At 31.9% G+C, this 24,368-nt stretch overlaps 1 protein-coding gene across 2 annotated transcripts in view; it reads left to right on the top strand.

Annotated features, from left to right (window-relative positions):
- The window catches only part of LOC102802319 (zinc finger matrin-type protein 3-like), a 103,800-nt gene that overhangs the window by 63,916 nt on the left and 15,516 nt on the right, over positions 1–24,368 (top strand). For both annotated transcript variants that reach the window (XM_085490734.1, XM_085490733.1), the window contains one exon: positions 19,942–20,518. In XM_085490734.1, the coding sequence (XP_085346860.1) occupies positions 19,942–20,518 (577 nt within the window). The remainder of the gene's footprint in view (positions 1–19,941; positions 20,519–24,368) is intronic.

The raw sequence follows: 24,368 nt of genomic DNA, 5'->3' as shown, positions 1-24,368 counted from the left end.
TAAAACACAGTTGATTCCTGTCGTTTGACATGATGTTTTGTTTTATTTATAGGCCAAGCATAGATCAAGTAGTATACTACCAGGTAGTATACCGTATTTATTTCATTAGAAGCACATATGAACCAACGGTTTTTATTTATTTATAAGAAACATCTGTAATTTAAGTAAGTGCATACACTACTGATTAGACCAAATGTGTTGCATGTTCACTGTGTTTACATGTACAGTGTAATAAATTCATGGAAGTATTTTTTTTTGGGCATACTTGTTTATTTCAAATTTCTTCAGGAAAGAATTTGAATTTTAAGTTAAAATGACTCCAGATAATTTATTTTCCATTTATTGTTACCACTAGTGCAATACAGTAACAGTATCATATGTTATTTCATAAGTAGTTCAATATCAGTTAATTTCAGAACCATCTTTTTTCTAGTTTATTTTGTTTTGTGGAAGACAGTGATAATAATTAAATGCTCCTTATTATTGATATGTGCTTTTTTGCATATGAAAGTAGATCTTTGTATATGAAAGTAGTACATGTATATGAAAGTAGTTCCATGAACGAAAAAAAGGGAGAGCCTCCTGTTTATACACGAAATGAAACGATTCACCCAATAATACCAAAAATTGCTTTTGCAATAGATTCAGACTATAATAACAGTTCATACTTTCATGTAATAACAATATCAGTTTTCACAGAATTTATTAAATCTCTGTCAATTCTTTTAAAAAATTCTGGTTATCACACGTGTGAGTTAAATTTGTGTGTATCATAGCAGAAAAAAATGAAAAAACAATTTAATTTTCATAACAAATCATAATGGAAACATAATTTTCGTTACAATTTTAAATTATTAAAAAATTCATGTACATGCTTGATAAAAATAACAAATGTATGTCTATGTGTAAACTTATTTTAATGATCCAGTAACTGGTTTTTAATACAGAATCCTTTCAAATAGAGCAAATACAGTTATAGGAAAACAAATTGACCAAAACCTTTTTTTTTTTTTGCATGGAAAAATAGTGTTGAGATAATATTAAGTCATCCCTAATATACCAGCAAATGTACAAACATGAGAGAAGGCAGCCATTTTTATCCCTAATATACCAGCAAATGTACAAACATGAGAGAAGGCAGCCATTTTTATATTTTGAAATTAGATATAAGTTTTATTTGATGATGATGATTTTATAGTTGTATATGTTTGAATGAAGGGTAGAAAGATTTAGTAGGAAATGTTACTGTTATCTGTCAAGACAATAATATACAGACTAGTTTATTTTTGATATAGGTCTATTTTGTCTGAGGTGACTGCATGGTCAGTGAATTTACTACTTCTTGATAAGAAGTCTTGCTTCGTTTGGGGACATTTATTACTCGTTTATCTGTTGGAAAGTAGAGTTGTGTTCTTACACGATTGGCAGTGTCCATTAGACAATATTCAGGTGTCCTGTAATTTTCTGTTTTAAACTCTTTGAAACTCAGCAGAATACTGTGGAATTAATTTTCGCTGAAAAGGCTTTTTGGGCGTTCTTTATGGAATTTATTTTCATTGATTTTTCATGAGTTGAATGTGAAATATAGGAAAAAAAGTATATTCACTGGATTTTATTTTCACGGATTCATCCCTTCAGCGACAATAGCGAAAATAAATTCCAAGCGAAAATAAAGTATTCTACAGTATCTGTGTGCAATCAGTAACTTAATTGTATGACTGCTGTTACAGTGTGAATAGACATTATTTGCAAAAAATATTAATTATTTATGGAGCTGTGCCTGTAGAACCATGCATATAAGTGTTGTCCACTATATTGTCAGTATTTACAAGTGCCCCCATAAAGAGTAGGGTGTTTTTTTCTCCCACCTCAATTCTTGTTGAGCAATAGCTTGCAGCTGCTTCCTAAACGTGTAACTTGTGTTTTATTGGCAGTGGCTTCCTGAACTAAATCATGCAACTGAGACTGTTTGTTATGTGCAAATTGAATCACCTAAATCTCTGATTTTATTCATAGATTTCAAATAACCTTAGGTTTTAAATCCTAATAGAATTCCTGATATTTTTCACCTTTATAACTAATGATGTACATACAGGACTCAAGAGGGCAGTGTGCATGAGATAACATTGCACCATATTATTATACTGTATCCTCGGGGGCGGACATCCGGGCATTTTCTACCGCCTGGCAACCTTCGCGGTGAAAACAAAGACCAAAAACTCACAGAAAACGGTACTTTGCGATGGTTGTTGAGAGTGCCCTGAACAGTGTAACAAGATTAGCCCTACGTGTGTAACATATATGAATTTGGTTGTTCAGGATTACTTCAAAGTTGAGTTTGTGTTGTTTTCTCGAGTTTTCACCGGCTCCACCGGCGTTCCACAGCAGCGCGCACAAAGCCCATAGAAATACGTGGTACAGTGGTGCGCGTCTTAGCAACGTAGAACGTCCGTGATGTAGCTCCGCCCCCGAGGATAGTTTGCTCTATTAGAGGCGCATCTCTACTAGAAACATACATAAATCAAAAACTGTATTTACTGTATATTAAAATATGACTCACCTCTGTCATATGTGTAAGTGCAACCGTTAATATGGTATTTTGACAATAGATGCACCTGCATATATTCAAAACTTGCATTTATATTCTAGCACCAGTTTTTTGACATAATATGTTTCACAATAAAACATAATTACATCACACTAGTTTCATGCCAATAAAATACCAATCTGTTTCCATAGTAACTGAACAATGACACCATCTGCTCCCTTCAACATTGAATCGCAATTTCACGTAAGATTATTTCCTTCCTCCTACACCTGCTATTCTGCAAATAACAATTCAGTTAACGTTCATATGATTTATTTTAATTCAAAGACATTTTAAATTGTTATGTTTCTGACATAATCATGAATATCCAGTCATGCAGTCAGGGTATTCATGACATAATATTTCTCTCCGAGGGAGTCATTTTATTGAGGTTTCATACGAGACTTGGTGGCGCTGGGGCGGCGATGCAAAGATTGGATTTGTGGCTTTGGTGTAATTACTTTTCGAGTCCTCAATACACCCACCTAAGGTATTAAATCATTTTTCATTTCTTTCCTCATTTCATGGTTGTATATATAAAAGCTTTAGGCTTTTGAATCACAAAGACCTTACAATAAATCCTCAATTTACAGATGCATATAATTTCAAGGTAATATTTTACCACATACAGGTGAAGACTTGAAGTATTGTTTTTCCTAAATGGGAACAGTACCACCAATATTTCTTGAGTGCCCTTTTGTGGTTTAATACTTTTCTTTTCGTTTTTTTTTTTTGGGGGGGGGGGGGGTTAAAGGCTGAAAAGGAACTGAAATAGCACCATGATTTCACTTGTCAAAAATGTATTGGTTGGCTCTCTGATACATTGATGTAGTTCTCACAACATTTTGTCTAAAATAAGAGAGGATTAAATTATGCATTTTTGCTAAAATGTAGAATCATCACACAAAATTAGTTATACACAATTCTGAAAAAGAAGACTCTCAGTTGGAATAAAAAATGCCTAAAAAAGTGTGATTTTACATGTGGAACCTACATATACCTCTTCTATGTTTGTACTCTCTCCATTCTGTGCCTGTACCATATTTATCACATTTTACACCATAAACCTCTCATATTTAATGAATTCTCATTATTGTTACTAATTACTAATTTATTTTCCTTTAGCAGTTCTACCACTTCATCATTCAAATATCAATCTAACTTTGTTTCTTATTTCTTTTTAAAATTACATCTACTGTCATCTTTAATTTCACACTCATATTTATGGTACTTACTTACTTACGGTAATTACTGTAAAATGACTAATTTTCACTGGGTTTAAATTTCACTGATTTACCATTTCAGGCATATTCAGTGGGTTTTAAATTCACTGTTTTATCATTTAAATAATATGTTCTATGCTAAATTATACATACATGTATTCAGTGGGCTTCAATTTAGCGCATTTTCCAGTCAGCGAAATATACAAAATTAAAACCCAGTGAATAATTAATCTCTTTATATTATTTCCCATTCAGCCACCTCTAAAACTAGTAAATGAATTACAGTATTGTATTGTCCTGTTCAAATCCTGCACTATACAAGCAACTTTCAATTAATTTATCTGTATTTATTTGCATTACTTATAAAGTATGATAGTTTATTTCCATTTATTCAGTCCTCATACATGTGACTATACTCTTGGATTTCTCAGGTGTGTGGATTGTTCCCATGGTTTTCTTCAGTTGCTATGACAATTAGTGGTTCTTCCATACACTCATTAACTATCTATAATAGTAACGCCTATTCACACACAACTGTCAAATGAATGTCACATCATGCTATCATCAGGTGTTGTCATACTTAATAATACAATTTTGTATTCACCTGGGACAGGAAATAAAATTAAATATTCAATATTCATAAAAATCATATTTGTTTATCTTTGAATCTTCGTAATGCAATCACAAAAATTAATTTAGTGTCATCGGGGTTAATAATAAATTTATTTATTGCATCTGAATATGAATTATTTATGGATTTCTGAAGAAAAATTGATAAACACATCGCTATAAAGTAATTACATGTTTCTTGAAAGATGACAGTTTTATGAACAGGCTTATCAAATTACATACCCACTTCCTTTATTATTTGCTCACCTGTTAACTGTTTTCACCGCCAACATTTTGCACATTTTTATTTATTTTTTGAATATTTAATTGTTTCAGACCAAATTGATATAATTTTCCATTGCTTACTGGTCTTGATCAACACATTTTTAAAAATAATGAAGAATTAGGCAGGTTTATTTTGTTAAAAGTGAGTTCGGTATTCAAAGAGTAAATAAATATAAAATACCTTACAACTGGGGTACCTTTGTTTTGTCAGTTATTCATTGATGTGTTCAGTCAATCATCAATTCTTGATCTAACACTTTGCTATCTCAGTCTGCCAAAAACTCAACATGCTATCTCAGTCTGCCAAATACTCAACATGCTATCTCAGTCTGCCAAATACTCAACATATCTCAGTCTGCTAAATACTCAACATGCTATCTCAGTCTGCCAAATACTCAACTTGCTATCTCAGTCTGCCAAATACTCAACTTGCTATCTCAGTCTGCCAAATACTCAACATGCTATCTCAGTCTGCCAAATACTCAACTTGCTAACTCAGTCTGCCAGTCATGATACAGATTATTATACCGGTACATGTGACACCAAAAAGAATAGAATAAAGGTGACTGTAAAACACCAGACAAACGTGTTCCAAAGTGTTACATCTTTCTTAGAATAGAGCTGCCTGTAAAGCGCCATACAGACATGTTCCAAAGTGTTGTATACTGAATCATTGAAAATATGACTTAATGACCATACACACACTTGTGTAATTTACAAACATGTATGCAAGACTAGTAGAGCAAATATGTTATAATAATGGAAAATTATACTGAGAATACTGCAAAATATCATGCATGAAGGTAATATGAAAATGTATCAACCTCTGGTACACGTCACTCCATATGATCACTGTACTACCTTTGTGCATACTTTGCTATATTCTTGTGGTTGAACTGATAATTCTATAGATGAAAGTTAATTTCTTCTAATTGAATTTATTTGTGCATGACCAGTGTTAGAAATTAGAAAGTCCATTAAATGTTATCCATTAGATCTGATTGCCCTTCTTCATTAGGGTCTTTCAGAATAGACGTGTAATTCCTTCACAATTTCAATAAGTTCTACTGAGGCTTTTCTTTGCCTTAAAATTGGATGACAGTCCAGGCAGTGGATCTTTTTTTGCAACTTTTCATCAGGAGTGGAGATTCAAAATAGAGCTGTATAATCTCATTCTCTTTTACGTATCCTGTTGTACATATTCTTTGCGTAAATTGTTTTATCATACAGATTACAAAATGACTATTGCAGATTGCATTCAAATTTGTCATGATAAACCCAGTGTCTATTTCATTCACTTGCATAGAAAATACCTACAATTTTTGTCATTGTGTTCTTTTCATCATCAAATAGTATAAAATTCCATTAATCATTAAACTAAGAAGCTTTCAGCGACATCGTTTTTAGCTTGTTGCAATCTGGGATCAGTAAAGGGCACTTAAGGAATATCAGAGGATACTTCAACCATTATAAAGTCAACTTTAGTTTCTGCAAGATATGGATGACTCAGCTTGAAACCATAAGGCTCCTCTAAGTCGTTGTACTGCTCTTGTAATTCATTGAGTTCGTCAAATAAAAAGGAAGTGCTGTTATCTGAAATCAAATGTTCTGCTGATCAAACAACATTTTAAGGGAGTTCAGGTTTTGTACAACTAAGCATATGGCAATGCATTGTGAGAGAAAAATTCAAGTTTTGCATCTACTGAGCATAAGTACAATGCATTGTGGGAAAAAAATTCAAGTGTTACATCTACTGAGCATAAGTACAATGCATTGTGGGAACAAAATTCAAGTTTTACATCTACTGAGCATAAGTACAATGCACTGTGGGAGAAAAATTCAAGTTTTACATCTACTGAGCATAAGTACAATGCATTGTAGGAGAAAAATTCAAATTTTACATCTACTGAGCATAAGTACAATGCATTGTGGGTGAACAATTCAAATTTTGCTTCTACTGAGCATATGGCAATTCATTATGGGAGAATAATTCAAATTTTGCTTCTACTGAGCATATGGCAATGCATTGTGGGATAACAATTCAAAATTTGAATGAACTGAATATTTGTACAATGCATTGTGATTATCTCTGAACTACTAAATGTAATTTTTGCAAAACAATATTACGATTTGAAACAAAATTTACACAGATATCATGAATTTATGTCATCATGGATACCAATGTGAAAAAAAAATGATGAATTAATATTTTAATAATAATATCTAGTATTTTCTTCATATCTCAATTTCATGTACATATATCCACATTATTCCAAGTTGAATCTTAACCTCCTTTAAGAAAAGAATATTTTAGAAAGTGATATGGTTAGGAACATCTTAGCAGAATTACTGGAGGCTACTACTTTATTTATGTGAACAATTTTACTGATTTAGGAGGCAATTACATGGATGAAATAGATGTTTGTTTATCACAGCCATCAAACAGAAGGAATGTCCTCAAATATTAATCTTATCAATAACCGAAAAAAGTTAATTTAAAAATGTACACATGAGTTTCTGAATTTAATTTATGCACTGTGTTCGAAGAAGAGGAGGGGGGAGTCAGAAAAATGTGTTGCAAAGCATTAGGCCAGACTTTATTTTCCCTTGTTTCGTGAACCCGCCGAATGAACAGGACCCGAAAATGAAATAAAAATATAATTTTATTTCATCGTAATTTCTCGCACCCGCCGACTTGTACATTATGTAAGCGCAAAAAATGCTAAAAAAATATTATTTTTATCTTCATTTTTTTACCACCTGCTGCATAACAAATCCAAGTTGCATTTTTGTGGGAGTATCATGATCAAAGTACCGAAGTCTCGCGCAGATGAGAAACAAGGTTATACATGGAATAAAATTTTATTTCATTTCTTCTCTCTGATCAATGATCTCACTTACAATTCATTGAGAATCACACAAATCTAATGGGAAAAAAAGAATTAATTTTATTTTTTACCCGCCCTCCACACAAAAATTGCCTTGTAAAAAACTTGAGAAACAAGGAATAAAAAAAGTCTGGCCTTAATACTCTAACCTAATCAGAAATAATGCCAACATGGCTGACAAAACAAGTTTCTCATATTCTACCTGTTACATATCACAAATGGTTTTACAGATACTGTGGAATACTTTATTTTCGCTGGAATTAATTTTTGCCGAAAAGGCTTTTGGAGCGTTTTGTATAGAATTTATTTTCACAGATTTTTGATGAGTTTAATGTGAAATATAGGAAAAAAAGTATATTTGCTGAATTTTATTTTCACGGAATCATCCCTTCAGCGAAAATAGCGACAATAAATTCCAAGCAAAAATAAAGTATTCTACAGTACAACCCCATTTGGTCAGATTCAAGTAAATTGTGTAATTTACTTACCTCTATCAAGTGTGTTAGACTTATAATGAGTAAAATGATAAATTGAAAGATTCAGTAAACAGTAATTAAAATAAAATGTTCACTATGTGATAATGAAATAAATGTGTCTATATATTTGCCAAAAACTTCTTCTGTAATCTCAGAATAATAATTTTATGTGTATTTTACTAACAACTGACTGGAAAAATTTTGTTTGAGTTTTCTTCTTTTAAAATACACATGTATGAACCAGTACATATTAGTTAACAATCAGCAATGAGAACTGAATCGTTCCTGTTAATTGAAATATGAGTAGTCGATAGATTATAATTAAATCACTGGTTCAAAAGGAACACATACATTCTACATGACTTGTGTATTTAACAAATCAGACCAAATTTATTGATGTCCACTAAAGTGAACTTTGTCTTAATTATGTTCAATACTTGTAATGTGTTTCCACTTAAAGTAGCAACAGGGGAAAAATGAGTTAAAAATTGGTCTGTGATTCAGACATTCTCTCAAAGTTACTATAAGAACCTATACATCATCTGAAAGGTATGTAAATGCAGTAGTGCTTACTATGTATACCAATGTATTACATGATGGCCAATTTCACTATCAAGTATTTTTTCTATTATAATTCTATTCTATGAAAGCAAAGTTTTTTTAACACATTCTGTCATGTAATGAGTTGTTGGTAATCAATTATGTTTCTTGCAATGCATGGTTTACATATATTTTATTGCTTCTAATAGAGCAAATACGGTATATGGGCCTCTGTTGGAGATATGCTTCTAATAGAGCAAATACGGTATATGGGCCTCTGTGGGAGATATGCTTCTAATAGAGCAAATATGGTATATTGGCCTCTGTTGGAGACATGCTTCTAATAGAGCAAATACGGTATATGAGCCTCTGTGGGAGATATGCTTCTAATAGAGCAAATACGGTATATGGGCCTCTGTGGAAGATATACTTCTAATAGAGCAAATACGGTATATGGGCCTCTGTTGGAGATATGCTTCTAATAGAGCAAATACGGTATATGGGCCTCTGTTGGAGATATGCTTCTAATAGAGCAAATACGGTATATGAGCCTCTGTTGGAGATATGCTTCTAATAGAGCAAATACGGTATATGAGCCTCTGTTGGAGATATGCTTCTAATAGAGCAAATACGGTATATGGGCCTCTGTTGGAGTTGTACATGCTTCTAATAAAGCAAATACGGTATATGGGCCTCTGTTGGAGTTGTACATGCTTCTAATAGAGCAAATACGGTATATAGGCCTCTGTTGGAGTTGTACATGCTTCTAATAGAGCAAATACGGTATATGGGCCTCTGTTGGAGTTGTACATGCTTCTAATAAAGCAAATACGGTATATGGGCCTCTGTTGGAGTTGTACATGCTTCTAATAGAGCAAATACGGTATATAGGCCTCTGTTGGAGTTGTACATGCTTCTAATAGAGCAAATACGGTATATGGGCCTCTGTTGGAGTTGTACATGCTTCTAATAAAGCAAATACGGTATATGGGCCTCTATGGGAGATATGCTTCTAATAGAACAAATACGGTATATGAGCCTCCGTGGGAGATATGCTTCTAATAGAGCAAATATGGTATATGGGCCTCTGTGGGAGATATACTTCTAATAGAGCAAATAAGATATATGAGCCTCTGTGGGAGATATGCTTCTAATAGAGCAAATACGATATATGGGTCTCTGTTGGAGATATGCTTCTAATAGAGCAAATACGGTATATGGGTCTCTGTTGGAGATATGCTTCTAATAGAGCAAATACGGTATATGGGCCTCTGTTGGAGATATGCTTCTAATAGAGCAAATACGGTATATGGGTCTCTGTTGGAGATATGCTTCTAATAGAGCAAATATGGTATATGGGTCTCTGTTGGAGATATGCTTCTAATAGAGCAAATACGGTATATGGGCCTCTGTGGGAGATATGCTTCTAATAGAGCAAATACGGTATATGGGTCTCTGTTGGAGATATGCTTCTAATAGAGCAAATACGGTATATGGGCCTCTGTTGGAGATATGCTTCTAATAGAGCAAATACGGTATATGGGCCTCTATGGGAGATATGCTTCTAATAGAGCAAATACGGTATATGGGCCTCTGTTGGAGACATGCTTCTAATAGAGCAAATACGGTATATGGGCCTCTGTTGGAGTTGTACATGCTTCTAATAGAGCAAATACGGTATCTTGGTCTCTGTGGGAGATATGCTTCTAATATCTAGCAAATATGGTATATTGGCCTCTGTGGGAGTTGTACATGCTTCTAATAGAGCAAATACGGTATATGGGCCTCTGTTGGAGTTGTACATGCTTCTAATAGAGCAAATACGGTATATGGGCCTCTGTTGGAGTTGTGCTTCTAATAGAACTAATAAATACTGTATATTAAGTACATTTATTGGAGATGTGCTTCTGATAAAGTATACATGTCGTTCGATTGAATTCATATTCTAGTTTTGTAGTTATGGAAGGTGGGTATGGGAGACTGATTATCTTGAATAAACATCTCGGCAGACTGACTTGGTAATTTTTTATTGCAGTCTAGGTTTGAGTAATTACTAGCTACATGTATGTTCATTTAACATCGTTATGTTGCTAATTACTCACCTAGATGTCATTATCTGAACTAATTAACTAATTTAATTCAGAAACCTATTTATAAACATCTCCTAATCATCACATCTGCTACACATGTAATTATACATTTCTAACAACAACATTTTTAATTTGTGTCTGTACTTACAGACTAAATAGGTAAAAATGTTGTCACCAAGGCTGGCCAATATTCAATGTATTCATACATCTTTAAACTTAAATTTTGACTTTTTGTTCAAAGGTGTGAGGCTTGATTACTTTTATTATATTCACCATTATTATACATCTGACACCAAAAACTGTAGAATTGACCTGTCCGTAAAATGTCAGACAAGCAAGATTGAATGTACTAAAACATTTGAATGTCTATATTCTTTATTTGGAGATTGTGCTTCATGTTTATGTCACATTCAAATGCTTACTTCAGAAACAGAAGTGCTGTTATCTCTAATTAAATTATTACTACAAGCAGGGGGAATAAAGCTAACGCAAGAATACCAGAAAGTATGCATTCAGGCAGTACAGTAATGCATCAACATTCAAACACTTTATACATGTATTTCCTTTGCTTACTTCAGACACAAAAGTGCTGTTATCTCTAATTAAATTATTACTACAAGCAGGGGGAATAAAGCTAACGCAAGAATACCAGAAAGTATGCATTCAGGCAGTACAGTAATGCATCAACATTCATTCAATTATTACTACAAGCAGGGAAAAGATATATATGTATATAATAATAATAATAATAATAATAAGGCTATCACAAGAATACCGGAAAGTATGCATTCAGGCAGTACAGTAATGCATCAACCAACGCTACACGTCAGTTGACAATATAACCGTATAGCCTTTGTGTGTACTTTGCGATATTTCCATAATAACCTCATATTATTCAATGTTTTCTCCCAGTTTTCATGTCAATATCTTTAAAACTGTAAACCAGACTGCTTGTCAACTCAGATGATTATTTTTTTTTAAATTGGATTTACTAATTTATTCATCAAAACAATGTTTTTTTGTTCATCATTAGAAGTCAGCTTTATAAATTGTTTTCAATATCTGTAGACAGTGAGAAATTATGTCCAAAAATAACCTTTACATAAAAATAGGGAAATATCGCCCTGACATTTGAAGGAAATATTCTTGTGTTATTAAAGCTAGATTTCGTGACATATTGGAAACAGAACTGCAGAACAGTGATGATTCAGATTCCCATAATGTAATGCTGTTGTTTTTAAGTACACTTTATAGTAACTAGTACATCACATACAGGTACTGGCTATAATACTGTCTTAGCTTATATACAAAACATGTACACTGCCTCAAGGACTATGATCTATATGTACATCTGTGACTTGTACTTACATTGTGAATTAAAGAGGCAGGCAGGCAGGCTGGCAGGCAGTCATATTAATTACATCATATATAGCTCCTGTTTTTAGATAGTATCATTAAATTTACTCAAGTACATGTTTTAACACTTTCACCGCTAATAACAACTTTTCCCATCTTTCACATATTATGAACCACATAATTTTGTTTTTATTTTCCTCAAACATTATGATCAAATTATGTCCATATTGTTCAAAATTAACAAAGAAATTATAGAAAAAAATACATATTTAATAAATTGCAATTTTTTTTTTATGTCAGTGTATCAATTTTTTTAATTTACTAGCAAATAACTAACAAATTCTAGTTGTCTGGTTCAAAATTAAAGTGAAATTTAAGAGAATTGTAAAAAAAATGCTTCACTTTTAATGTTGTTACAACTAATATTGTATGTTACAGTGTCATGTCATCCAATTTGAAAACCGTAATCTACAATAGTAACTTTAACAATTCCCTGGTTGTCTTGTATATTTATATTTATTCTCAATTCACATGACCTGACTCCGGATTTCCTTCTTGCCGCTGGATAATTACTTGTGAAAATCAAATAAACTGAGTATTTTGATTGAGCTACTGATGACCTTTTCTCTGAATTGTAAGCTTCTGTATTTGTAAGGTTTCCTTTCTTCTATTGTGTACTTTTTTTTTATTTACAAAAAAAGTATGGTATGATGCTACATTTTTGTATATTTACTGTCCTCCACATCTCTTCATTCATGCAATCATTTCTCTGTCTTATAATCTCATCTGACATACATGGAATATTTTTAGAGGTAATCCATCATCTGCTTTCATGGTTGGTTTCAGATCAATTCAGACATGATCCTGCCCATGAACTAGAACATGATACCTTGAATTTTTAAAATAGACATAAATCATGAAAATTGTTATGTTTTTGTTTTGTTTTTCCCTATTACTGTGCATGACTGTCTACATAGTTTTGTAATTTTCTATGACACACAAATTTAAGCGGTTTATAGAATAGATTACATTTCCCTGTATTGAAGATAATTGCTCCTGCTTTGTAGTAAACGCTACGTTATATAACACTGAGATTCCTGCAACTTATAATTGAGTGTATTAAATGCACATGACACGCTACCGCTAATGATTTGGGGTAGGGTGTCTTGTCTGAGGAAGTATTAAAGTCAGAAGTGATTTTTATCTTTTAATATGAGAAGCATATCTTCAATAAAGGTTCACATATAGCTGTACTGTATTTGATATATTATAGAAGCACATTAATAGATGTATAAACGTATTTGGTCTATTAGGAGTGCATGTCCAATAGAAGCACACAGTCTGAAAACATGGACTTATGGATTGACCTTCATGCAACCGCTCGTTCTTTCAAGCATGCATGCCCTCCTCAATCTCGGACATCTTGAGATGCATATGCATGTTCATTCATTTTCCGATCGGATTCAAGATGGCCGATTGGCAGCTATTTCAAACTCGATGAGATCTTGATGGACATCATTCTTTTTATCAGCTTGGGTTAAAAACGGCTGACTGGCAGCCTTTTTTTTCTGTGTTTCTGACATGCTTTGACCAATCATGTTCAAGTTTCTGGGTACAATTGTTTGATGATCAGATTCAACAAAATCGTGCATTTCTGCCGTTCGTTATAAATGGACAGCTATTGTTCATCTTGGTACATAAAATATATACAGTTATAGATATAGATATAGATATAGAGATATAGATATAGATATATATATATATATATATATATATATATATATATATATATATATATATATATATATATATATATATATATATATATATATAATGGGAACATTTTTTTCAGATCAGATTCGAAATGGCCGAAGACTAATGCTGTTTTAAAACGATGTTTCTGACATACATTGACTGATCATAATCAAACATTACAACTACATGAAAGCAGAAATAGAAACTTGTATTTTCCCTTCCTTCAAAAGGAAAATACTTCCCTTACTCTCGTGTAATTTGTTTCTGATTCAAAATAGCTGACTCATTTCAATTTTGTTTACTATTTAACTAACAGGGACTATGTCATGACATGACTTGTTTTATTACATGTAGAAGCACACGTAAACAACAAAAATGTATTTATATAATACTCAATCATTGAAATATGATTTTTTTTATTCATACATGTAGACACATCTCTGTCAATGAATTACCTTTAAGTTCTATGAAAATAGAGAAATTCTATAAATATGGAATTATTCAGCCATGAAGTAATGTGTAAATCAGTACTCATTCATAGAAGCAAATGTTACAAATAACCAATCAAGACTGGTGTTTATCGTTTGATCACACCATGCAATCCAGTCATGCAATTACTAAGTGAATTTCTATGTTTATTTTAGTCTTTCTCACCATCAGGTATTGTTGCCTCCTGCTCCATCATCATTAGATCTTTGGCTGTTAAACTGATGTCACCTCTAGAATAGCTAATCACTGTCAAATATGTCATGCCTATCTTAATTCTCATACAATATAAGATGTCTTTCATGCAATCTTTTTCATTCTTAATGTTTTAGCTGTACAGACATTTGTTTTGGATGTTTCCCAAACATATAATCACTGAAATATGGTTCAGATTGGTATAATAACTTTATTACTCAACAATTACCATCTGTGGGTAATGTATAAGAAAAATACTACAATAAAAAGAAAATTACAATAATATTACTATAAAGAAAAAATAATTAATTGTTGTTAAATGTTACTTTTTGTATATTGTTTGTATTAGGTATTTAACTAGTGGAAAACTGTTGTTGCATATGTTTATAAAATTGTTTATTCTATTCTGTTTATTATGTTACATTCTATGAACAGCAATTTTCGTTCTTTCTGATATTGCTCACATATACTGTAATTAGTGCTGAGTTACAATGTGGATGAATTGACAGGGTACATGAATCTGCACATTCATCAAAAAAACTTGGCTTAAATTTAAATAATGTACGTGTATAATTACATGCATATATGAACATACATGCTTCACAATATCTAGCAGTGCCCTATCAACAAATAAATTGTATGGCACAATTGTATCATCCCATTCACATAAAATTGTATAAAGACTTCTCACAAGTCTTCTTCTCTTAAAGCTCAGTGAATTCCTTACCACTCATTGTATAACCATTAACTACTTTATAAGATGTGAAGCGTAACTCAGTCAATATTTGTATGCATGTCAGCGGAAAATTTCACAGCTTAAGTTTGTGATGCATACTTCCAGAATTGTGAGAGGAATTCTGAACTGTGGATTAATGCATACATGTCATGTGCCAGTTCATCTGACATTTGAAAACTACTACATGTACAATGCATGTGTCGCACAATGCATATGGGTTTGGGCAGGACCCTAGAAACTATCATTTCATGTACCAGTTGCATAATGAAATAATGTGTGAGATGAATTCTAATTTGTAGATTGATGCATACATGCTTGTATCTCACATTCAAAACTACAATCTGACCCACCACACCAATCACCCCTATCAGTTTACCGGTATATACCAGTTGCATATTAATCTAGTTTGGTTAAAAAGTCTAGTAAAGGTATAAATTTTAATTATAAATGTTTGTTAAACTAAAAAATTAATAATGATAAATCATTCAAGGAATTGTTTTCTAATTGTTATTGATGTTTTAATATAGTCAATTAGTTTTATTATTAATAGTTTTTTGTTTGTGTGACTATATGAATAAACTTTTGAATTTTATTGAGGTGTTTGAACTGGTCATTCGAAATTTGAGAAAAATGTATAATACAATGTCTTTCTTTGTTCAGTGAATAGTTTGCATGAAGTGATAAAATGTATCTCATCTTCAATTTCATTGCATTTTGTACTTATTCTTGTATGTGTTGAATTGTACATTGATACATTTTTGCCAATTGTAAAACATAAATTTCTCAGATTTGAAAACAACTATAGAGTACACGATGCAAGATATCATTCTATTTACTATATTATATGATGATAAATGTTTAATATAAAAATTGTGACTTCTATAATAATAATCGCCTCATAACATGCATATACCAGCAAAATATTCTGATGGTATGCTGACAAAACATAATTAAAATGTAATGCACATGTCTTCAAATATAATTTGGTAATTAAACATTGAGCAACATGCAGAATTATACATTACTACATGTGGGTTGGATAATGAAATTTAAATATCAAATGAATCTCGGTACACCCTGCTGTAAGTGTTTCCATCTGCCATACAAAATATATATCGGGGGTATCATAAATTATCTGCAGATCATTTATGGGATTGTGACTGTTAATTCTATGGTGCTGCATGTGGATGCAGGAACTGGATATGAAGTATAATTTCATGTCAGGTAGACTCCATTTAGAGAGGCTTTGCAAAAACCATTGTACTTAGGTTTTTTTCTCCAGGAAACTGTTTTTCTTTCAATCTTGCAAAGCCATCCTCAGGATTCTGAATGGTCAGCCCCTTGTCTAAACTCTAATGAACACTTGGATGAAGTGTACTTTTACTGAGGTATAATAAAATTATAATACTGCACACACTACAAATTATTTGCCCAATTAAATTTTAATACTGCTTTTCAATTAGCATTTTCCATATTAAACTGCTGGTACATGTATTATGCATATATTGGTAGTCATGTGCAGTAAATATTTTTTAATTGTGGCGTAATACGAAAAAAAAACATTTTTTACAGTTTGCAGTTACAAATTTGTGTTAAAATATACATGTATGCAAAAGAGATTATAAATTAATTTTGACTATAGATTTGATGCCTCAAGCTCTGCATACTCTCAATTGTCAAGTTGTTACGAATTGTCATTTACATATAAATTGGAACACAGTCTAAGTGTTGTTGATTGAACTGATTTTATCTGCTTCTCTATATCTAAAGTATTGCGAGTTGTATATTAAAACTGAACTCATATTGGATTCCATTCACAGCCACACATTTTTTAAGCTCTGCTTTTGACTTAGTTGACAGAGTGGAGCTCTGCTTACTTCTCATTGTTCACCACCATTCGTTAGCAAAAACTTTTCTGAGTTCTTCTTTAAAGCGGCAAGTCTGCTTGCTTTTGATATTTAATATGTACTTTGAGTAGACCTCTCACAGATTTGTTCATTTCATGAAGATATTTTCAAATCTCTAATTTTAATGAACATTTTTGAGAAAAAGTGCTATTTACTTTAATCAGATTGGTTAATTTTGGGAAAATACCTGTTATCATTTTTAGTAATAAATGCTATTTTCAACTTCTTAACAGCTAACTCGATTGCTTCGGTATTCTCATACTTTTGAAGGCATATTTAGCAAGTCATATTAACAATTCTGTAAAATGTATAAAGGGCCTATGTTCTTAATTTCAATGGAATATGCTATAAGAGTCTTAAAATGTTTATAACACAGTATGTGATTGCAGTACATGTCTCCATGAGCATTGACTTTAAAATTTGTAGTCTTTTGCATACTGAAATTATGGCAGGTGGACATTATATTCAACATCTAATAAACAACTTATGAATATTCATAAACTCAAAAAATCATATACTGTGAAATACCTTATTTTAGCTGGAATTAATTTTCGCTGAAAAGACTTTTTGGGTGTTGTGTTTTTATTTTCACTGATTTTAAACATGAAATATAGGAAAAAAAAAATATTCGCTTGATTTTATTTTCACTGAATCATTCCTTCAGCGAAAATTAATTCCAAGCGAAAATAAAGTATTTTACAGTAACCCAGAGCTGACTGACATTGGTTTCCGGTCAGTTCAATGTCTGATGACCTCTATGTTGGAACAGACTTTTGTTCAGAGTTTCATATCTTTGATGCTGCATATGTGATCTATTTAAAACAACAAATAAAATTTATGAAAGAAATATGAGAATTGAGAAAACACGTCAGACTTGGAAATAGGACATTTAGTACACTGTATATAGTGAATGGTTGAGAGAGCATGTGGTAGGTTTTAGATTTTAAATTAACCCCAGTTAGCGTGTAACTAAATTAAAATTAAATTCACTGAAAATTGAGTATCTTTCAGTTTGGGTAAATGAAATCAGGAAAACGATGTCATTTATTTTTGTTTTTTCCACAGTCACACTAAAATAGATTAGAATATTTTACTTAAACAAATGTAAAAAATTACAAAATTTATGGAAAAAAAATGAACAAACACTGTTATAGACGACATGAAAACATATCTCTCATCAAGCCAACATGATTAAACATTTTTTGTTGCTGATCAGTACAATTTAGTATTTTCACTAGGGGCTGAGAAGCAATCTATACAGATTTACTACATGGTCGTTATTGCTGTGGCTACTGTACATTACACGATACTATATACTTATTGAGATTTATTTATAAAGCCTTCTTGTCTCAACACTATTATTGAACTGGAGATGTGACTGTTTCCTTTTATGTTGTGATTTAAAATCTAATAAAATTATTTTACCTGTCTTTTTATTATTAGCATAAATTCTGGTTACATTGCTACATTGACACTATGAAAAGCATCGTTACACAATACAAAAAAAGGCAAGAATGTCGCATATTGTTTATCAAGACATTCCGCGAAATATATTCTGACTTTATTTACATTTATTGCATGTATGAGAGGCTTCTATGTTTTTAAATGAAGACCATTTTTGCAAAATAATTCGTGTTATGAAATTATCCTCAACCATTGGAGGTGAAAGTGACAGAATTCCTTGTACTGAAATCTGAATATCATTCACCTTTGACTACAGGCAAAGTGTTAGCAGAATCTCTAGTATGACAACATTTTTATCATCGCCATATGAATTTAATTATTGTTTTCAATCTCTGTATGAATGAAATGAAACAGTGATCAATTTTTATACATTTATTGTTGTGAGTGAAGGTAACCATATTGCATTTTGTCAATATGGCTGTAGTGTTGTCGCGTGTGTGTATTTCATCTCATTCCACTTCAGTTCTTCTATGCCTACAAGATGTATCAATTATTTTGCTACCATAGATATGTATGTATAAAATAGATTTTACCGTGCAGCTATAAAACGTCAGTCCATACCATAGATATGTATGTATAAAGAGTACCATATATGGAATTAGCATTATTTTTGTTTCATTTTTGAATTCATTATATATAGCGCTGAAAAATGTAGTTAGTTAGTGAAATCCATACATCGTTTTGTTGATTAACCCATAAAACTTCACTCATAAATCATTCCCATGGGCCTTGTTATTTGAAGTGAGGCATAGTTGACGTCAGCCTGCCCTCAAGTGGTAGCTTAGGGTAGTCATCAGCTTTTATGTATAAACACAGTTCCCTGATCGATTCATTGTAGAAGTAGATTCCTGTCATGAATGGGCGGAGATTATTTTCATTAACTTGCATATACAAAGGAGCTGCTGGTATATATTTATAGCGTGGATATTGCAACTATTTAATGTAATGCTGGTTGCATTAACGTTCTATTTACTGCGGTATAAACTCCTTTCAATAGAGGTGTAATTGGAAACCTAACCAATGTATTGTGAGTGTATTTTCAACTTTATCCTATTCTATGTAATATCCCTATCATAGTAAGTCAATGAATTCCATTTTACACCTGAAGATTGCCTTGAAGTGATAGAAACTTAAGTTTTGCATTGTATCCATCCACAGTTCCATCTAGAATGCATGTATTTTATTTTTTGTTTCCTGACGTTTTTCTCATGTCTTTTTTCAGTTTTATGATGATTTTTATTTTTAAATTGGATAATTCATGTTCATATGTTTTTTCAGCCAATATTGTGTGTTTCCAATTTGTGTTTGTTTCACTAATTTCAGTATCTTATGTTAAAATTTTAGATGTACGAGGAATTAAGAGGAAAGCGGATGGAATGAACATTTCTGTGCCTACCACCCAACCTGTTATTCCCGCTGCTACGGCCGTATTAACTGTTCCTTCTGACCTAATACAGCCTTTGTATTGTAAACTATGCTCTGTTAGTTTGAACTCTTCGCAGCAAGCCATGGCACACTACCAAGGTAAAAACCATGGTAAAAAAGTGAGGCAATATTTACAGAAACAAGGGCAGGTTTTACTACAGGTTCATCTTCAAGCTCAACAAAAGCAGCTTCAACTACCAGAAAACAAAGTTGCTATTTTACCTGAACAAAATGGTGTCCAGAAAAGTAAGGAAGCAGAAGAAAACCATGTCATCAAAACCGAAGTGAACAAATCTCCCACCCATGTTGTAATGCATTCAAAACTTGCCAGTATGGATGATTTCTGTAAAGTCTGTGCCGTATCTTTTAATTCTCCGACTCAAGCTCAGTCACATTATCAAGGGAAAAGTCATGCTAAGAAACTGAAAAGTGTTGAAAGTCCACCGCCAGTTATTGATAATAATAATACCATAAATCAGGAGTCAACATCACCCAAGTAAGTGCACCATTTTTATCAGAAAATTATTTTCCCGCCCAAATATTTTCATATTTTCCATTTTTCTGATTTTAATTTTGAATCAGACAGAAAAATTTTTAGATTTAGATGACAATGTTTGACAATGACTGGAAAATATAAGTTTTCTTTATAAATTTCAGCAAAAACAAAACATTAAACTACAAAATTGTTTGTTGTGTTCAATTTAATTCTTTTTAAATATGTTAATTTATATCTGGGAATATTGTATTAATCAATAATCACTTTATCTAACCTCGTAAATCATAGAAGTAGCAAACATGGTGCTAATATAGTCGAGCAAAACTTTAAAAATACTGACGTCAAATTGAAAACAGATTCAGTCGGAGAAAGTGATATTTGTAATTTTTTTTTTAGAAATTTGTATACTGTCAGCTGATTTGATGTCATCATAATTGAAGCTTATTCCACAAACTAGGAACCTGATATGTAAATAAATGCAGGCCATATTTAGTAGTATTATCAGATGGTAAATTACAAATTCTTATAATCTTTTAAATTCATATTGTTTTGATTTTGGGGAGCTTTATTATCTAGTACCATTATACACCATCTTACATGTATTATGTTGTCTTTGGAAAAATAGACAGTTTGGCTCATTTGTAGAGATTCGTAACTACATGTACACTTGTAATCAGAAAAGACAACTCTTAGTGCGCTATGAATATCATTGTAATTTTTGGTCAAAAATTTGAATTGTTGACTTCTTCTTGAAAACCCCCACCCCAATTGCTTTGATAGTTGGTATAAGTATACTTTTGGTCACAAATATTTTTTGTCATTTTTGGTGAAAAGTACTACAAGTATTTGACTTCTTTTGATAACTGCTAGTTTAGTTGATTTGATATTAGTTATATACATGTTTGTATGTGTACCTTGGGAGGACCTATATTTGACTATTTCATTTTTGACTTATCCTATAAACAATGAATCCAAAACCTGGGTACTATTACTGTAAAATACTATATTTTCGCTTGGAATTAATTTTTGCTATTTTTTCTGAAGGAATAATTCAGTGAAAATAAAATCCAGCAAATATGCTTTTTTCCTATATTTTACATTCAACTTGTCAAAAATCAGTGAAACACCCAAAATGACTTACGGTATCAGCGAAAATTAATTCCAGCTAAAATAAAGTATTTTACAGTAAATTTATCCTTATCAGTAATAAGAACTAAGTTGAGACACTTATTAAATAGAATGTACATGTCTACAAAACCAAAGTTATAGACAAGATATGATGCTCTGATATTTCAACCATCAGGTCACCTGTTAAGTTATTAATGTAATATTTATGTCAGTCTGTGCTGTAATATTGCATGTATGGCAGAGTGAAGCCATTATAGAGTGTCAGATTGACGTTCATTGGAATGATCTTAGGGTCTCAAAACAGCCAAGTGTTTGCTGTCCCATGTTGGTCAATTTTTAGTTTATATTATCAATGTTAAAGTCAATAGAATCTTCAGCATAGATTTTGGTGCTGCCTATTGTGATGTTAAAGTGAAAATATAATAATGTCAGGAGGAAATAAATGGCAACAAAAAAACCCAAAAAAGTCCATCTCACAGTCTACCAGACTACAGGACATTAATTAAACCAAACAACTTGCTTACAAGGTGTTTTTAAATCAATTAAAATTATAAAAACCGAATATCAGATATAAAAAAAAATAATATATATTTGGTCCAAGGTAATATAGAAATTATTGGACAATACTTAAAAATGCTGACATATGAAAAAGTTACAGATATTAACTGTCCCCTCTGCAAAATAATAGTTTTCATTGTATGCCAAGACATCATGAGATTGTCTCTGGGGACAGATACAACTCACTCTTACTTTACAACTACAAGATGGCTACCTATATAAAGTAGCTCAAATTGCATACTTCTTAGTAAATTTAATTATGTCTCACTCCTTTAGCAGTCCATGTAAAGAAAAAAATTTCTGCGTGCTGTCTTTGTTTCGTGTTTGCGACAATCAAATGAATTTAATTTAATCTAATAATAGGATGTGAATCATGCCTCAGCAGTATCGATTAACTGTCTTGAGGCTGTTTTACAATCAATGCATGCTCAAGATTTTCTTTTGTGTTATTCCATTGAGATGTGAGTTTGCATTGATTATTTATCAATAGATCATATGGTGATTTACTTGTATACAACATTTAGTCATTAGAATTACCGTGAATATTGTGAACATGGTCCAGCATAATTTGATTCTTCACTTGAATTACCTTTTCTGTTTGTAAACCCCCCCCCCCCCCCCCGCCAAATAAGGCCAGAAACTATAATTTATATATATAATAACTATAATGTCAATTTTTTCAAAACTTTCAGAGACTTTTTAATAGCAGCAAAATAGTTTATTTATATTCCAGAGTGCCAACTTTATATTAAGGTATACACAAAATTGAATTCTAATAGAAAGGATTGACAACTTAATTCTATATCTATAAAAAAAAGGGTAGGTTTGACAATTGAATTTTGTCGATCACATTCCAGATGACTTAATGGCGACCATCATTCAATTAATATTCAGATATATTGATTTAATTCACACACTTTTCAATACATTGAACATTATAGGACCTTGAAGCAGTTAGGACTCAAAAATGGCCGACTGGCTGACATTTTGTTTAATGAATGCTGTGCAAGGACCATATCTCTAACATGCCATGACTATTCATGTTTAAACTTTATAAGCTTCTTAAACTTCGTAGCTTACGGGGTCTAATTAATTATTTCATAACTTACATGTTTGAAATTATGACTTTTTGCTAACACCTGATGTAAAATTGACAAAACAAAATTTACATGTGCCCTTTTTTTCTGATTTTGCTCAAGAAATATAGATACCATTTGTTAGTAGAAAATAGCAGCCACATTTGTCAGCATACAAATACAAATTTATACATGGCTTGAATTAATATGTTCAGAAAAGCAGATCCCCTTGTGTTTTGAGCAAGTAGTGAATTTGATTGATATTTACAAGGTGCCTATCATGCTTTTATCGTATAAAAGTGAACAGTTCTGTTTGACTATACTTATAAAGGAATGACTGTCTTCCTAATGATATTATCTGATAAATCAATTGAAATTACAATGCCTCAGTGTATCATAATATAATCTTACTTCTCTCAATCTTTGATGATTTGAAAATATCGGGGCATAGGTGAAAACACAATTTCTAATACATGTAATATAGACTATGTGTGTAACCTATCTAAACAGTTGATAGAAATGCAATATATACATAATATGGTCATCGTAATGTAGATAAAACCCAGTAGAGCTGAGAAAGAACAACATCACAATTGCATAGATTACATGCCTAAGTAAATACCATATTTGGTTTATACTGGATAGGTAGGCAGGGATTTTTATTTTATTTTATTTTTCCGAAGTTCTTGTTAACATAGTAATTAACATAATTACCGTTTAACTACAGATGTGAAATAATTTTCATATCATATTTCCATAAGCTGCAGCTCTTGGTATACATCTATGATAGAAAAGATGGCCACCTTAAACCAGCGAAAAACACTGACCATTATTCCCAATACATACCTGCATAAACCAGTGAGAATTCACTCATTGAGTTGTGACCATTATTCCCAATACATACCTGTATAAACCAGTGAGAATTCACTCATTGAGTTGTGACCATTATTCCCAATACATACATGTATAAACCAGTGAGAATTCACTCATTGAGTTGTGACCATTATTCCCAATACATACCTGTATAAACCAGTGAGAATTCACTCATTGAGTTGTGACCATTATTCCCAATACATACATGTATAAAC

This window comes from Saccoglossus kowalevskii, chromosome 15 (assembly GCF_978046115.1).
Source record: "Saccoglossus kowalevskii chromosome 15, keSacKowa6.1, whole genome shotgun sequence".
Taxonomy (NCBI): Eukaryota; Metazoa; Hemichordata; class Enteropneusta; family Harrimaniidae; genus Saccoglossus; species Saccoglossus kowalevskii.
The sequence above is the reverse complement of the archived record's forward strand: the minus strand, read 5'-3'. Positions and strand labels throughout refer to the sequence as shown.